This window comes from Podarcis tiliguerta (assembly GCF_965153285.1).
Source record: "Podarcis tiliguerta genome assembly, chromosome: 7".
NCBI lineage: Eukaryota > Metazoa > Chordata > Lepidosauria > Squamata > Lacertidae > Podarcis > Podarcis tiliguerta.
In genome coordinates, this window is record NC_139540.1 from 48,844,379 (window position 1) to 48,861,102 (window position 16,724).

The following is a 16,724-nucleotide window of genomic DNA, read 5'->3' on the forward strand; positions in this document are numbered from 1 at the left end:
CGAGTTTCGTGAGGGGGCTCGGCAGGTGGAGGAAGTGGGATTATTTTCTTTCCTCGTGTGATAAAGCACTGGAGGATTGGGGGAAGCGGGTGCTTCTCAAGATCCCGAGGGAGTTCCCTATGCATACTTGCAAAATGCCCGTCAAGCTGAAGGGGCCTGAAAAAAGCATGTAAAGGACATGATTGTAAAGGAAGTTTGAAACTGCACCCGTCAGTGAGGCCGATTACTCAGTGTCAGGAAAATGGAAGAAATCCAGTTTGGCTGTTAACGCGGCAGCTGCCTGCCTGCAGCATTTTCTTTTTGCTTTCGTTTTATTTACGTAGAAGAAAATAAAGGGGCAAACTCGGCATCAACGTTGTGTTAAGCCTGCTCCTTCCAGTGTTGAGTTCAGTAATGAGCAATCAAGTTTGTTCCTACCTGCTCAGGCCCTATGCCTCATCTGCTTAGTCCCACACTTGTTCTGTTTCTTGGTCACAAAGAAGGAAAGCTGAGAGGAACATAGTTCAGCTATAGAACAGATACTTTACACGCAAAGGATCCCAGCTGCAGTCGCTAGCATTTATTTATTTACTTACTTACATATTTGCCAATATTTCTATACTGCTGAACAATCTAGCCTTTCTGTAAAACCTTTCTGTCAAAGGTACCGTAAATAATGGAAAACCAAAATGCACAAAAGCCATACAACTAGATGGCACCAATGTAGAAGTTGCCAACGTTTTTGGGCAGTGGGTACATTTTGAACTTTGACAAAAGTACTGCAGACACCAGTCACAAAATGACTGCAATTGGTGTATTGCAGTGGTTTGAGGGAGTGGGTGGCGCTGTGGTCTGAACCACTGACCCTTTTGGGCTTGCTGGTTGGAAGGTCAGCAGTTCAAATTTGAGCAACAGGGTGAGCTCCCATTGCTCTGTCCCAGCTTCTGCCAACCTAGCAGTTCAAAAGCAAGTAGCTAAATAGGTACCACTGTGGTGGGAAGCTACATGGTATTTCCATGTGCTCTGGTTTCCGTCATGCTGTTCCATTGCATCAGAAGCTGTTTAGTCATGCTGGCCAGATGACCTGGAAAGCTGTCTGTGGACAAACGCTGGCTCCCTTGGCCTGAAGCAAGATGAGCGCCGCACCCCATAGTCACTTTTGACTGGACTTAACCATCCAGGTTCTCATAACCCACCCAGGGAGTCCATGACATCATTCACATAACAAAAACAACCATAGAGATATCAAAATTTTCAAAAATAGGGCATCCATGGCTTGGCTTTTGAACAACATGGGTCCGCAGTATTTAGCTAATGGGAACTTCTGGTGTATTGTATAGCACAAAATTGTCACCACCACACTTACAGAGGGAAACTTCACACTTATCTTTCAGAATTGAAGACAGTGTATATGACCTTGGTATCCAATGAAACACGGGCATGTTTAATGGTGTTAGTTGTTCAAGATGCCAAACCAGTGTAAAAGGGAATGGAGCAAGAAGATCAAACCGTATTGTGTGCATTGTGGATTTTTGAAGCCTTTCCTAACAAGTACTGGTGAGCACACTGGCGCCTACAGGCACTGTGGAGACAGCCCCTGTTCTATAGCATGTATTGCTGGTTATTGTTACAGTGAAAGCTGTCTACTGTATAAGGATTCAGTCCAAAAAGCAAGGGTGATCTGTCCACCAAAGCAATTTCTCCACTTCCACCACACCAACTTGGGTGGTGGCAAAGGAAAAAAGCAAACACAATGCTGGGGTGTATGTTGTGGTAAATGTTTACGTACAAGTTTGGCCATAACCAGCTTTTGACCACATTCATCACTGGCATCCCTGTCTAATTGTTTTCCTTTGGGCCAAAGGTTAGCCACTCCTGATTTAAGAGAAAGTACTTAGATTGGACCAATTTAATGTTAATGGGACAAAATCCCATCCCCATGTTAAACTGAGTGTTTTAATATAAACTAGAATTGCAGCAATGTTGACATATGTCTTGCATAAATGCAACTATTTTAGAAGTCCCATTGATTTCAATGAAACTTACCGGTATATCCAGGTAAGTGTGTAAAGGTCTGGAGTCTAACAGCTGAATTCTCAACCATAATCATATTTGCTGATGGAGGTTAGGATATGCTGGCGGGGGGCATTTCCTGACCTGGGGATGGGGGTGGGGGCGTGGGCGTGCTCTGCAGCAGTTTATTAGCCAGCGGTGGTTCCGCCAGTGGTATCCCGCTCAGGGCCCCAAACAGGGCGTTTAACTAGGGCAGAGCAAAGCCACCGGATCCCAAATTGTTTCGTCCCCGACCGGTGCTTCTTGCCAGAGGCGAAATCGATTAAGCGGACTCCTCGGCGTGCGCCTCTACAAAAAACCCAAACCCAAGCATGTTCAGGGCGGGTTAAAGCTTCCGCCTGTTGGGTTTGGAAATTGGCAAATTCTTTCTCGCTCGAGAAGGACAATGGGGCGGCTCGTCGGTTCCCTCCCCTCCTCCCCTGCCGGGGCTGCCTCGGCTTCTGCCTGAGGGAAAGGCGCAAAAGCGCAAGCGCCGGGGAGACGCTCCATTGGCCGCCTCCTCCCAGCTAAGGCCCGCCGCTCCACGCAATTAGACTGAGCCAGGCGCGCCTTTTCGAGGCGAGCGAGAGAGAGAGAAGGGGAGAGAGTTTGCTCGCGCCGTCAGTGCAGCTGCTGGTCAGGGGAAGCCGCTGCTTCGCCTCCTCCGCTGCCTTAATCGCAGCAGCAGAAGCGAGCTCGGCTGACGGAGCGAGGCCGCTGAGATGTTCGTGGCGCGCAGCATCGCGGCCGACCACCGCGACCTCATCCACGACGTTTCCTTCGACTTCCACGGGCGGCGCATGGCGACCTGCTCCAGCGACCAGAGTGTCAAGGTGCGGGGATGCGGAGAGCGCGCGAAGGCCGCGGGCCCCGGCCTGTCTCCCCTCGTGAATCGGGCTAGACCCGCGCGGGGCCCGTTGACGCCCGTGCTCCTCCGGCCGGCGCCCTTGCTCGCCCTGCCTCTTTCTCTCTCGGGGACCACGCTGGTGGCTGGCCAGCTCCTTGGGCCAGGCCTCAAGGAGGGCTACTGCGGTGGCTTGGGCACTTCTGCCTGTGCTGGGTAACAGGTGGTCATGGGGGGGGGTTTGTAGGAGAGCCACGTTTTATAGCAGCCTTTTTACAACGGAAGAAATAACAAATTATAGGACATGAGAAAGTCCCTGTTTTGTTTTTGTAGCGCGGGAGAAAACCCAACGAACCCAAAACAGGCCTATGAACTGATTTGGGTGGCAACTTCAAGTTACAGTACTTGAACTAATAATAAAAAAGGCAGGATGCGTGTGGTATGAATGAAATGGTTAAGTCGGGAACTTCTCTAGCAGCGTGTCTTGTCTCCTGCCCTCTTTGGCAAAAGTTTCACGGAATTCGATGGGGCTTACTTCCAGATAGCAAGGATGCATACGCCTCTGTCTTTAATCATCTTTCTGTATTTTGGACCAGTGCAATGCAATTATACTTAAAGGGTTCTCAAAGGCAATGTTGGGCAAGTCATGGTTGATGGAAGAATCAAAACTTATGGAGAAAGCAAGTAATAATGGGGGATGATTGACATGTTCAGAGGCTTTTTCAGTAAACATCCTATTAGTGCAACTAATTTTTCTCATTTTTGTTTTGCGTTAATACCCATGGGTCCATCAGAAGATTTGTGTGGCCTTGTAACATATGTACGTAATAAGTTGTTTGCTTTTAAAAAGTGGTTTGAGATTATTTTCCAGACAGAGTTTTGCAGTACAGGTTTGCAATAGGTGTAGACAATTTGGATTTATTTTCCTTAATGGGAATTAGTGATTTGGGATTAATAACTATTTAGGCTGCAATCCTAACCATCTTTACTCAGAAGCCAGTCCTATTGAATTTAATGGAGTTTACTCCCAAGTAGGTGGGTTAGGATTGTAAATCATTCTTCAGTGTTCACCCCTCTTAACCTGGGAGTAAACCCCATTGAATTAAAACTTTTGAGTAGACAAAGTCAGAATGCTGTGTAAGTGTGTGCTAGCTGAGATATAGATTGATCCTCATTGTTTACTCAGAAGTACGGTAAGTTGAACTGAGCTCAATGGGACTTTCAAGTAAAGATACAGTTCTGTACTAGTTTTGCAGCTGAGAAAGGACACAGGCTAGAGGTGTGAATTGTGCTGACTTTTACCTAGAGTAAACCTACTAAAATTAATGGATCTCAGTTGTTTCAGTGGGACTACTGTTGGATGCAATTCAGAGTAATGTTCATTAGGGGTGTGTATGTATTTTCTCTATATAAGAATTATAATATAATCACTCATGTCTAGCTGACATGTAAAGTTTGCAGGTCACTAATTATGTCTTCACTTGGAAGTAACTCCCACTGTGGTAAATGAATTTAATTCCCAGGTAAAAATGCAGAGTTTTAATGATAAAATTAATGTATCTTGCTTTATATAGGACGATATCTTGGAGAGACTAACCATTACTTCTAAGATCCATTTTGCACATGACAATTTTCCTGCAAAAATATTGCTTCCATGTAGAAATTTATATGCACCGTGTCATCCTACACATGTAGATGTCTGCATGTAGTGGGATGCTATGATTAGCTGTAACTTCCCAATGTATATTCAGCAAATACTTATGTGCTATGCCGTATAACCTTTTCATACACAGAAGCAGTGTTAGAAACTGGGATAGAAAAGCTAGGAGCCAAATGGTTTCTGAGACCTGGGTTGAGGACACCAAAACAATGTCTAGTCGCCATGGGGGGGTTCAGCAACATTTTTTATTTTGATAAGCATGAACTAATACGCAATTCACATAAGTGGCACATTGTTAATACATGTTTTATTTGGTGTTTTTATTAAAAATACTGGTACCATACTTCAGTTTTCAAAGCACTCTACGTTTAATTGTTATTTATCTATACTTGTACTTCAAGGCTTCAAAGCACATACATTTCAGTAATCCTTGAGAGTGCTCACAAATGGAGAATCTTTAAGCACAAAATGTGCTTGGCACCCTGCTAATTTTGAACCCTGCACAGAAATTATATCTGTGTCAGAAAATGATATAAGTAGCCTCAAGGATTCCAAGTGGTCCAATGTTGGGGCCAGATACTCTTGTGGTTCTAGTAAACAGAGGCAATTCAAAATTGGAATAGCGCGCGCGCACACACACACACACACTGTCCTTTTTATAGAGAAATCTATGCACAATTCTTATTTGGCTCACGTATGAGTTGATATTATAGAAGAGTATTTGTGGTTTAACATCCTTCTGGGACTCTCCACAAACCTTGATCTATGGACTTGTTTGTGGGATCACTGTACTTTCTCTAACTTTTGAATAAAATATTGAGATATTGTTTGGTTTTCTTAATAGGTTTGGGACAAAGGTGAAAATGGAGAATGGCACTGTACTGCCAGCTGGAAGGTAAGGGTTGAAACCTGGAAAAATCAGTTGCATGCAACAGTTTTTGGCATGAGAAGCCACAATGTAGGGAAAGATTAATTCCAAACAGTTCAGTCCTCTGCATGTTCACTCAGCAGTAAATTTATCTTTGTTCAATGGGGCTTACTCCCCTGTAGTTTCTTAAGGATTGCAGCCTGAATGTGTAACCCAATAATTGTCTGCAGCTATAATTTGGTGTAAATTACTTTACTTTTAACTGCCAAGTCAGTCCCTATGAATGTTTAACTACACAAAACTCCTGGCATGAAATTTTGTTTCCTCTCTGTTGAAACTATAAAGATGCTCATGTATACCTATGTTCATGTTTCTGTTCAGATTTGCAAAAATGTTTTCCTTGAATTTTCCATTCACACTTTCCATATTTCTAGTCTGTTTCTTCAATATACAGGTTCTTTTCCAAGATGGCTAGCGGTGTATGAATCACGAAAACATCCCTCTTCTTATTAAAATAAATTAGATGGAGGTCTCTCATGTTGTGCTGACTTTTGGATATGGTAGAAACTCCTACCTATCCCAAAGCTCAGTGTCGTATGAGTTATTCCTTACATCCATCTCATCAAGTCCTTTTGTATATGCCTCTTGGGAAGTGTCATATTTTTCTGTGTATAAGACTCCCATGTATAAGACGATCCCTATTTTTTGGGACTGCAACAGAAATTCCGGGGGGGGGGGGGGGAGGAATTGCCCAAAGTTCTTGAGCTTTTTGTAGGGGAGATTGCCAAGAGTTGTTGAGGTTTTTTTTTGGGGGGGGTCACTGCCATCAATCACTTTACAGCCTGCCCACCACTGCAAATTACACGTATCACCATGACCACCAAACATCTGCACGCTCTCTGCCAAAGGCCCACCTGCCCACTCGACACAACCATAGCCGATTGCACGCATGACTCGCTGCTGCCATGAATCGGCCACCCAATTGCCGCAGCCAGTCGTCAGCAGGCCTTGCCGCGGCAACCAATCACACGCCCAATCGCTGCTGCCAGTCTGCTGGCTTCTGCCACCAATCGCCCATCCCCCCTCTGCTATCCGTGTATAAGATGATCCACAATTTTTGCCTATTGTTTCTAAGGAAAAAACATTCTTATAAACGGAAAAATACGGTATCTCTTGTGACACAAAACTGTGGATCAGGCAAAAGGAGCACATGGTTTGCCTGCTTCAAACCATGGTTTTGTGTGGCATGCAAATGTGGCCAACATGTATCCATGTGGGAAATTGCCTCCAGGGTCCACTTGGAATATTATGTGTGCAAAGACTTTGACCCTATTACTTCAGTTAACTGGGTAGGTGGTATACAACATAGAATCCTGGAAATGTAGGGTTGGAAGGGACCCTGAGGATCATCTAATCCAACTCCCTGCAATATAGGAATATTCAGTTGTCCCATACATTTTAGTTTGTGTTTTGGAAACGGATCAGTCAAGGGGAGGACTGTAAAGGGACTTTGATGTTTGATACTTAATTTATATTGCTGCTGTTATTTTTTCTCCCAGCCTGCAAAGGCGCATACATTAAAACATCTTCCATTTTAGTCTTTGGTTTTCAAGTTCCAGTTCTTCTTACCTTTCCAGACACATAGTGGATCTGTGTGGCGTGTTACATGGGCACATCCAGAGTTTGGACAGGTCTTGGCTTCCTGCTCTTTTGACAGAACAGCTGCTGTATGGGAAGAAATAGTAGGAGAATCAAATGATAAACTTCGAGGGCAAAGTCATTGGGTAAGGTTTGAAGAGTGACAGTTCTAATGCACTCATTTCTCACATATAATTTATAACATTGCTGCTGCCTCGAGGATTTACTTTGCTAAATTTCACAGTTAAGAGATTTATTATAAATGTTTTTAAAGAAATGTTATATATTCACAAAGCTACATATTTGAATATATAGAGATATATTTAGTTTGATTTGTTTACTATACATGGCTTTTGACGAATCATAAGCTTGGACCCTACATTTTTCTTCTATTCAGACAAGGAGATGTGTGATTTCTACCAACTTCTCTCCATCTGCAGTCCCACATCGCATATCCTACACCAATCTCAAGAGTTCAACTCTCAGGAGCAGATTTTTGGGAGGTGTAGGGAGTTGCAGAGAGGAGGTGACAAAGCCCCATTATGTGAACAGAACTCCATTCCTTTTGTGCAATAAAAGTTAAGATCCAAGCTGTAGCTCTGGTGGGATGTTGATTATCCTGTTAATCCACATGATTGGGGTGAGGTTGGGGTTGAAGAGTATGGGAGGGAAAAGGCCATGATTCAAATACCACTGACAGTCTTCTGCGTATTCACAGAAACATTCTAGCTCTCTCCTTCCAGCAGCTGCCTTTACTGCCTCCTGAAAAGCCCTCCTCCAAGGTTGGGGGCGCCCCTAGACCAGGACCCTAGAGCAGAGACTGCCTAATGCAGCCCTTTGACACTACTAGCCAATCTGACCTGGCAAGAAATGAATTGTCTTACTCAAATTCAAGTATCTATTAGTTTTAATTCTGATTAGCTTCTACTATTTGCTTGGCTCTTACCTTTAGTATTAACAATGATCTGCCCATCGCAGTATACAAGAGCATTCTTTATGCTTACAGCTAGAATGTATTTCAATTGAATTTTTCATAATATCAAATGAACATACTTGCTCTCCTTAACTTTGGAGCTTGTAAGATTTCTAATACAGTTATGTTTCATGGTTATGTTTTTCATAAAATTTATCAAACGTGTAGTATCTTGTTTACAGATAAAAAATTAGCTCTCTATTCTAAAGTTTATTTACCTAAAAAAATAAGTGATGGTGCGTCTAAAAATCTGTTTTCCTTCTTCTAATGACTGCTCCATTGATTATCTTTAGGTGAAGAGGACTACTCTGGTTGACAGTAGGACATCAGTTACAGATGTAAAGTTTGCTCCTAAGCATATGGGCCTCATGCTGGCAACATGTTCAGCAGATGGAGTTGTTAGGATATATGAAGCACCAGATGTTATGAATCTCAGTCAGTGGTCACTTCAGCATGAAATCTCATGTAAACTAAGCTGCAGTTGTATTTCTTGGAATCCTTCAAGGTAAGCTATCAATTCCCTTGGCAGGCTAATCAGAAAGTAAAGAGGGAGGGAAACCCTAAGGGTAATTGGCTTGTTTCCTTCTTGTGTAATATTTATTTTTGACTGTAAAATAGTGGTGCTGGGTCTCAAAGGAAACCAAGACTGTTGAATAGGTAGAGTCCAGGGGTAGCCAATGTGAGGCCATCCAGATGTTGTTGGGCTGCCACTCCCATCATCCCTGACGGTTAGCTAAGCTGGCTTAGGTTAAAGAGAATTGAAGTCAGTGTCTAGAGGACACTGTGTTAGCTACTCCTGAGTTAGAAGGATCAGCAAGTAGGTGATGCAAAAACCTTTCTGTCTGGGATCCTGGGATCCTATGTTCCATTAGTGTCCGCTGTGCATGTTGTCTTTTAAGAGAAAAGGTGTTGAGGAATTTATTTTCATCATCAGAAGTCCTCTGTAAGAATATTCCATTTTGCATTTGCAGCTCTCGCGCTCATGCACCTATGATAGCTGTAGGAAGTGATGACAGCAGCCCAAATGTACTGGCAAAAGTTCAGATTTATGAATACAATGAAAATACCAGGTAAGTGGAAGAAAACAACGCAACTTTCATTTTTAAACATTTCATAATATTGCTTCACAACATCATTTGTTCTTCTGAGACTTGAACATGTTAAAATGGTTCGCTGAAACCATAATTTGGTACTGATTTTAAGTTTATACTATGGATCACCAGTGGTCCCTCCAAATGGCCTGTGTGACCATTTATAGCAAATTCCACCCACCTGCCAATCATACAATGCTATTTACTGTCACCTGTCTTCATTCTAATCTGCCTTGCTGCTTTTACTAAAGTTCCCTCCAAAGTATATGTGAAATACAGTTAAAGATGATCCTATCCGCTTCTGACCCACGTATACCATTGGCATGTGGCCTCCAGAATGTTGACCAGGTTTGAATCTGGCCCTTAGGCTGAAAGTGATTCTCCGTTCCTGCTATAAACTGATGGCAGGCTTATTTCAATGCTGGGAGTGCATGGGAGGGGGAAATCACAGCAGGGAAAGAAGATTTTAACCTACCTGTGTTCTGTAAGATTGCCCCTTCCTCAGCATTGTGTCTAGGAAAGAAAAACCCCAGCATTTATCCAAGCCTGATTGTGGTAGTGGGTGAGTCTGAGTATTCCCCGCCTCTCTCTGTGGGGGGTATTTATATGTGAGCATTTGCTCTCTGCCTGTTCTGGCCACACCCAGTTCTGTTCTGGTTCTGCCACTGCAGGCATTTGACCTTCAGAAAGTTGGCTGCAAGGGGACATGACCTTCCCCTTCTGCTGTAGGAGGTTCCCCACTTCTGCTGTATAGCTAATGTTCAAGTTGAGGCTGAGGGAGAAGTAACTTGCCAATGCTCCATGATAATTTAATGACAGAAGTTGGGCTTGAACAACAATCTGTAGAGAATACTGAACATTTTAGCTTTCCTAATAATATGCTATTATTTTCCTTAAAAGTTTTGCAAGGCTACATTTAATTAATGAATGCCAACCATAAAAATCCTGTCCTGTGTACTTTCCTCCAAATATAGAGTCTGTTGCCAAAACAAAGCAGCTTTTTCTACTCAAAGATCCAAACTCTCTATAATAAGCTTGATTTGACTAATTGGGAATAGTGAGTGATGTTGAAGTAATGAGAAACATATGATCTGTGGAAAGTTTTCCCCTTCCTATGGTTTTAATTTTTTTGGAATCTAAGAGTACAGTCCGTTTTTTTCTGCTATGAATCAACAGACTTGCCATTCTGAACTTCAGTACCTCAGAAAGAATTTCCATAGCACTGCCTATTAAATTCATTGAAGTAAAAAGACAACTTGTGTATTTAATGTTTCTGATTCAAGTCAGTGTTATTGTTGAGTGACCTGGTCCCATCCTCTTGTTGTTCATAACAAAAATCAGTTGTCACTTGAACACTTCATAACATGGCAATAATTTTGTAGCAAATTGTACATCCCAGACATCAAATAGTACAAATTATAGTACACATACATTCTAGGGGAAAAAAAGGATTATTATCTAGAGAACACTTTTTTAAAAATACTTTCATGGGACAATTTACCGATAATGATGTTATAAAAACAGTTGGGGGGGGGGGCTTTAATGTGTTTCTCTGTTTAGAAATTAATACACTGTCTGGCTCATTTTTCAGGAAGTATGCAAAAGCAGAAACACTTATGACAGTCACAGACCCTGTGCATGATATTGCATTTGCTCCAAACCTGGGAAGGTCCTTCCATATATTGGCTGTAGCTACCAAAGATGTGCGAATTTTCACATTAAAACCACTGAGGTGAGTTTTTGACATACATATCCTATAATGTGGAAGCAGATATTTGGTATTTTCTTTCTCTCAAGTATGGAACTAATTGTCCTCATGGTTAAGAACCGTGTAAGTTTATTCGATATTCAGTAATCCTTTTTTTTAAGCAGCACACAAAAAAGGGCAAAACATTGTTTTACTTTCTGTAATTAAAAGAATGGATGTATTTCAAGCAGATCAAACAATTTTGCTTTCCACAGAAAGGAACTGACTTCTTCATCAGGCCTGACAAAATTTGAGGTCCAATTAGTGGCTCAGTTTGATAACCACAATTCTCAGGTCTGGCGTGTAAGTTGGAACATTACAGGCACAGTGCTTGCATCTTCAGGAGACGATGGGTGTGTAAGGCTTTGGAAAGGTAAGTGTTCCTTCAGAATTCTGTGTGATTAAATGTTAAATTATTAGAAGACTATGGTTTCAGTCTTAAGCATACATAGTAGTAACCTGCTTAGCACTGGCTACAGTTAGATTTTTAAAAATATAATGTGTTTTAGGAGCTATATCATTAGTTATACTATTTTAACTGTCATAAAAATATCTTTCTCAAGTCACAATTGCAGTCTTTTTTTGTTCATTCCCACCCTGCAGCTAACTACATGGACAACTGGAAGTGTACTGGAATTTTGAAAGGTAATGGGAGTCCAGTCAATGCTAGTTCCGCTCAACAGGGAGTTTTTAATGCTCCTTTAGGCACAGCCAATTCAAGCCTCCAGAATTCAGTAAACGGAACATCTGCTGGCAGGTATGCCACTTCGTATGTAAACTCTGCAATTTAAAAACTCTGTTTTGTCAACACCCACCATTAATCTCCCTAAAATCTTAAGCATCATTTTGGCTTTCATATGCATCATTATTAGTAACTTTTATATCAATAGCTTGCAGATTCAGTTCTCATAGTCTTATCTGCAGTGTCCTGTATGCAACAGCCAAACTATTATAAAGAAAAACTTCCTTCTAGTTACTGTTCACATACTTCAGATGCTGAGCTCACTTGAGTATTTTGAAGACCATGTCTTTATTTTCCTACTCGCAGTACTGTATCTGCCTTTTGTTGCCCTATAATACCTTGACCACTCATTATCCTACTGTCTCTCAACTAAGGTCTCTTTGACTTCAGCCTCCTGTGCTGCTCTCCTACTTCCTGAGACTCCTTGGGAACATGACCCTCTTCCAATCCTGTTCTGCAGTAGCTCTAGGCAACCACTTTTTAAAAGTAGCTTTCAATACGAGTCTATTTTTGGCCTGTCCTCACAAACTTGATTCTGAAAGGAACCATTGTTGAGGGATCAACCTTTTGTGTAGGATTGCCTCGGGCAGCTTCATACAGCCGCAACCATTTGATGGACACAATTCAGACTATATGCTGTAGATTTATGTTTTCCACACTTGTGCCCACAAATACGAGTGCTAGAAAGACAGCAATCTATAAAATTAAAGTGGTCATGTCTTCAAATCTGTTCAGTTAAACAGGGTTCTTGAGTTTCCATTTCTCCCTCATAATCTCAGAGTTACATTTCAGAGGAAAATTTTGTATTCCAGGGCACAAATTTGGAGTCAGAAATAGTACAGCTTTAATAATAAGATATACTTGCTGTTGTGGGGTGGAAAAACCCTTTTGAAGCATATCATATTTGAAAATGAGGCTGAATTCAGACATATTGTATTGCCCTGATGATTCTATATAAACAGAAATGTAAATGCTGAGTTTTAGAAGCAGGCTGATACAATAGAATATTGTTATTATGGCTCAGCATTCTGGTACTTTTGTTAGTAACACGACTAGTAACACTAGTAACACTTTTGGAGATCAACATCACAAACACCCTATGCTTAACAAGGAAATAATTAAAATTGTTTTGAGAAGTGATTGAAAAGATTAAAATTTAATAAACCTACCAAATACTGTTCCACAGTATTCTTATTGTGCTTATAACCATATGTGTCTAAAATTGTGATGCATTTTCCCTTCTCCATTTGTATTATGTCCTTTTTAACAGAAAGCACAGCTGAACCCAAGCTAACTGGAGTAACTTTGCTGTTTTGCTGCTTGTTGCATGCACACAGGAATGGAAAGCGAACTCCTTTTCCCCCTCCCCAGCGCCGTTTGACCTCTTCCCAAGACACCAGCAGTCTGCCTACTACTAAAAGCAAATCAAAAGGCTCTATTAAAAAACACTGTATGCGTACTTTGCTAGCCAGCACAGTATGACCTTGTTGGAATCTGTGGGGAAAAAACAGTAACAGGGAGAGTTTTCTTGTGGAGACACTTCTCCTTTTCCTCTTCAGAAAAAGATTATTTTTTTATAAATCAGAGTGGGGGAAGTTCACCCAAATAACAAGGATTACCATCCTTTATATTTGAGGTGTTGGGGCGGGGAAAGTATTAGTGTGAAGCCTTGGTAATCAGTTGGTTTTCATTTAAATTGCTTTGAATAATTGATTTTGTTCTACATTTTGTTCAGATGAGTCTTAACCATTACATTTTTGTTAATGGATTTGCAATGTGCAAACTTAACTAAGCATTGTTGTACCTTGACAGTTGTACAGTTAGTATCTTAATTTGGAATTGCTTCACAATTAATTAAATACTATTTCAGAGTAAACAAACAAAAAATTCACCAGAAGCCCCCACACTAATTAATGTCATACTTTTAGTGAGAATGATCTTACCTGATAGTTGCATGTTCCTGTGGCATGATTCCATGGAATAATTAGCAAGACTTCCTTTGGTCACAATATTGTAGTGGAGAACCATATCCATATGAATGTTTGTCATGTGGCATTGACAATTTGCTCTGGAATTATTGTCCATTGCCTTCAAGATGCTTCATGCATTACATAGTGAGGACACACACTGCTTCTGTACAATTGAGTTATTGCTCTGGAACAGACTTAAACAGTGTCCTATTGCAAACATTCATCAGGACATGGCAAGAAAACGCCTTGTTTTATATAGCGGCATGTCACTGTAGCTCTAAATATGTCCTGTCTCCAGATTCTACTAACTTTGCCATTCTGTTCTGTAAATTTGTCTACATTTCCAAAGATTGTAAAGATTACAAAGTGGTGTCTTTAATATTACGGGTAAGTCATAAAAAGTGACATGTAATAGTTCTTTAAGCCTTTATTTTACCAGATGTATTTGGTTTTATCCTACATTTTCTCCAGAATTATGTATATATGCACCCAGACTGTATTTCAGTGGAAAAGGAGTCACTTATTGTATATTGTGGAAATCTAAGCACTGTAAAAACAGTTTTTTTTCACATCTGTCCTATAAAATCTGCATTAAAGTTAATGAGGATGCAAATACAGCATAAATATATCTGCATAATTAATGTGTGCCTGTTTTTCTGCAAGTGTTTACTAAAAACATGGAGTTACATGGTTTTAAGGAGAGAGCAAACGTGTTGATAAGTTAGGAACTCATTTAATTTACAGATAATTTATTATTTTGCAAAATGCACATAAGGCATATCTTAATTTAGAGATATTGTATTCAAACCAAATAGTTTCCAGACTGCCATTACCATTTTTGTTTTGATTGCGAACATGATTTTGGCCATTATATTTTATTTTTGGCATGGATTTACTAAAGCCTTCACCCCCTCCCCCCAGCATGTCTTTTCTCTTCCCCTTTGGTTCTCCTCATATTTACTACTATTCTCTTTTTTCTTGTTTTTCCTTTTTTCTTTTTTGGTGTTCCTGTCTTCATTGTTTTCAGGTATTTCTTTCCCCCTCTGGATTCCCCACGGGCTGGATCAAGATGGTCCAGTTATGCCCAGCTCCTACCTCCTGCTCCTCTGATAGAGCACTCTTGCGATGCTGCCACTGCCAATCTCCAGTATCCTCACCCTCGCAGACGATATCTCTCTCGACCTCTTAACCTATTACGGGAACATGAAGGGGTTTAATGCACATTTAAAACTGTATTAAGGGCCTCAATCAGATGCTTGTAAAATGCTTGCGTTTCTGTCTGCTTATTATTATTTTGCATACTTTCTCCCGCCAGAATTCACTGTGCTAGCGCTTATGCACCAAATGCTAGCTCTGCTATCCAATCCATTTTCAACCATGATGAAACAAATAAGCAGTATTAGGTGTGGGTCATACACAACAGATAAGTTCAAAGTGCTTGTTCCACCATTTTTTAATTTTTATTTTTTGTATTCAATCTACTGTGCTATTTTCATTTTAATAGATTTTGTTTGTATCCTGCATTGTTTTTGGAAATGTGTCCTTAAAACTAAATAGAACTTGAATAAAACTGTTCTACTGTGTCTGTGTGTGGGGGGGTGGATCTTAATTTCCAGCAGCAAACTTCTAAGTGACCGGATTCTTGAGGCTTTTTCCAGCCCTGGACATTGGTACTGAAATGGAATGCTAAAGTAAAAATGCAGTATTTGTGCATTCTGCAGCAATATAGAATTGGTAGTGTGTTTAGTCACTTGCAAACATTTTCACTTTTTTGCATAAAAATATTTACACTACGTTGTTTTATAATTGTAGGTTAATAAAAAAAATGAAAGTTATGTCGTGTGGTGGTTTTATTTAAGTTGTACTTATTTCTAAATGTATAAAAGTGAATATTGGGGAAGATTTCACCTATGACCATAGGTTTATGCTGTGCACCTTGGCCTGTTCTGTTTCTAGTCTTAGCCACCTCGGGTAGAGCATGTGGCATCTGAAATAACATCATCCCCAGAGAGAGGTATCATAATTTGTAGAGCATGAGACTCTTAATATCAGGGTTATGGGTTTGAACCCTACAGTGGGCAGTAAACAGTAGTGCACTGTGGACTTTTCTCTAGGCTAACGATATTGAATGTTTCTTGTAGAAATGTTTTCAAGTAAAGTAGAAATATGAAAGAATTACCCAATTTGGCTTGGTGCAAAAATACAACTCTTCCTGCAGTCTTCACAATGTCTGTTCAGAAGTAAGTCTGAGGTAAAGGGTAAGGATTGCAGCTTTGGATGCAGCTAAGCAGTAATATTAACATGTGGCAAAATCCTATGCCGCTGCTGCTGCTGTTTTGGTGATCACTTGAAGCTGATAAGGTAAGATTGTCTTTCATGAACACGGTCTTAATAGTGAGTCCATCAGCAACTCAGAAGTCCCACTGTGTGCTGTGGACAGAATGTTGTTTGATTTCTAAATAAATCTGCATAAAATTATGCTTCCAATACTATGGTCATCAAAGAACATCCAGTATAATTGCCTTAAAGCCTCTGCCCTCTTTCTTGGATAGGGTGTGTGTGTCCAAAGAGCTGTCTTGAGTAATCCCAAAAGGCTTCATATGACCTCAGTGATTTTTTTATAAAAATAGTTTAAGCAGCTGATTCTGTTCCCATGCCACACTTTCTGTCATGAGGGTGATTTACAGCAATCCATGCTGAACTATTCCAATTACAGTAATTCATTAGAACGGAACTGCAGGAAACAGTTCAGGGGGTGGTCTTGAACAAATAATTCTCAGCATCACCTATTATTATTTTTATTTATTAGATTTATATACCACCCTTCATCATAAGATCTCAGGGCCGTTGACAGAATAAAATAAAGGGTAAAACAAATAAAACAGCAAATCCATACTCCCCTTTCTATTGGCAGGATAAATTGAGAGTAAGTCTGTCGCCTTTGATTTTACGCTTTGTGACCTTATGTATATGATATAGTGTATTAAAAAAACAATAACTGCAGGACTGGGAAACTTTTGGGCGCTTTTGTAAATAAAATAACAAGCAAGCAGACTCGCAGCGAGATCGTTATCGGTCACCTCCTCAAACCCCACCAGCTCTCTTTCCCGGACTGTTTGAAAGTGGCGTGTCACCGCCCTTTCGTCCAATCAGAGAAGCG

At 40.8% G+C, this 16,724-nt stretch overlaps 1 protein-coding gene across 4 annotated transcripts; it reads left to right on the forward strand.

Annotated features, from left to right (window-relative positions):
* Positions 1 to 2,186: 2,186 nt before the first annotated feature.
* Positions 2,187 to 15,399, forward strand: SEH1L (SEH1 like nucleoporin). Of its 4 annotated transcripts, none has more exons than XM_083450190.1 (9): positions 2,187 to 2,864; positions 5,380 to 5,430; positions 7,041 to 7,187; positions 8,308 to 8,519; positions 8,986 to 9,084; positions 10,697 to 10,837; positions 11,068 to 11,225; positions 11,456 to 11,609; positions 11,969 to 15,399. In XM_083450190.1, the coding sequence occupies exons 1-9, from the start codon at positions 2,754 to 2,756 to the stop codon at positions 11,976 to 11,978; spliced, it is 1,083 nt and encodes a 360-aa protein (XP_083306316.1). In that variant the 5' UTR covers positions 2,187 to 2,753; the 3' UTR covers positions 11,979 to 15,399. The 4 variants fall into 4 exon arrangements, with proteins under 4 accessions (XP_083306316.1, XP_083306315.1, XP_083306313.1 ...); XM_083450189.1 differs by having other exon boundaries at positions 12,865 to 15,399; XM_083450187.1 differs by having other exon boundaries at positions 14,592 to 15,399.
* The last annotated feature ends 1,325 nt before the right edge of the window (positions 15,400 to 16,724 follow it).